Source organism: Trichechus manatus, unplaced genomic scaffold (assembly GCF_000243295.1).
Source record: "Trichechus manatus latirostris isolate Lorelei unplaced genomic scaffold, TriManLat1.0 scaffold00207, whole genome shotgun sequence".
Lineage (NCBI taxonomy): Eukaryota > Metazoa > Chordata > Mammalia > Sirenia > Trichechidae > Trichechus > Trichechus manatus.
This window is the reverse complement of record NW_004444143.1, coordinates 4,033,256-4,034,291: the sequence shown is the minus strand read 5'-3', so window position 1 is coordinate 4,034,291 and position 1,036 is coordinate 4,033,256. Positions and strand designations below refer to the sequence as shown.

The following is a 1,036-nucleotide window of genomic DNA, read 5'->3' as shown; positions in this document are numbered from 1 at the left end:
TGTGTTACTCCCTCAGGTGAGGAAATTGAGGTCCAGAGCCCAGAGAGGTTAAATTCCTTGCCCAAGGTCACACAGCAGGGACATGGTGGAGCTGGGATTCAAAGCCAGGCAGGCTGACTCTGCATCTGCGCTTTGGACTATCACACTATAAGAGGGTCCCCTTGTATCCAGAGGGTCTTAAGAGGATTCCAGGGCAGTGATCAATGCAGAGGGGGGTCCCCAGCTGTGGCAGGGGTCTCACCTTGGCAGGAATGGAGGCGGGGTGATTCTCAAAGAAGAGACGCTGGAGACAGTGAACCCACAGCCTCTTCTCCTCTTGGTTCTTGGCCTGGGAGGGAGGGAGGGGGGCGGAGTCAGAGAGCCAGGTGTGAGGCCCAGGGGCCAGGGGAGCCCTGACCACCCAGCCCACCCTGTGCTCACCTGGAACAGGTACCTGTGCTTGGGAATGGTCAGGTCCGACACCTTGAAGCCTAGAGGGTCACGAGGACTCTCGCTCACACTCAGATTGCAGCACTGGATGTGGGGGCAGGGGGGGAGGCTCAGAGACCTGATTCCAGGCAGCCTTCGCAGGTGTATCTGGGTCTGGGCCCCTACCCCCTGGAGAGATGGGCCCTGTCAGGTTGTATGGTGGAAGCCCCTTCCCCCTGCTGACCCTCCCCCAGGACTGGGCAATGCTCTCCTCACGGCCCCTCCCACCCTCATCTGGAGCCCCTTTGTAGCTCGAGGGGCTCCTTCCCTCCTCGTTCCTTCCTCCTCAACCCGGCCAGAGCTCACCCCTCCCTAATAAGCCTTGCTCCCTATGCTCGGGCTAAAGAAAATGAGACCCTTTTAAACCAGGTGGTTCCTCCCTGCAGGCCCGGCCCACCCGTTTAGGTACTCAAAACCCAAACCCAAACCTATTGCTGGTGAGTTGATTCCGACTCCTAGAAACCCTATAGGACAGGGTAGAACCGCCCCCTAGGGTTTCCAAGGAGCGGCTGGTGGATTCGAACTGCCGCCGTTTTTTGGCTAGCAGCCGTTCTTAGATACACACGCA

The 1,036-nt window shown here is 58.8% G+C and overlaps 1 protein-coding gene across 1 annotated transcript in view; it reads right to left on the bottom strand.

Moving 5' to 3' along the window:
• Nucleotides 1-1,036, bottom strand: part of PLEKHG2 (pleckstrin homology and RhoGEF domain containing G2) — a 9,210-nt gene that overhangs the window by 4,371 nt on the left and 3,803 nt on the right. The window contains exons 7-9 of the mRNA XM_023742315.1: nt 421-597; nt 242-328; nt 132-145 (exon numbers count right to left, since the gene is read on the bottom strand). Of these exons, the coding sequence (XP_023598083.1) occupies nt 132-145; nt 242-328; nt 421-597 (278 nt within the window). The remainder of the gene's footprint in view (nt 1-131; nt 146-241; nt 329-420; nt 598-1,036) is intronic.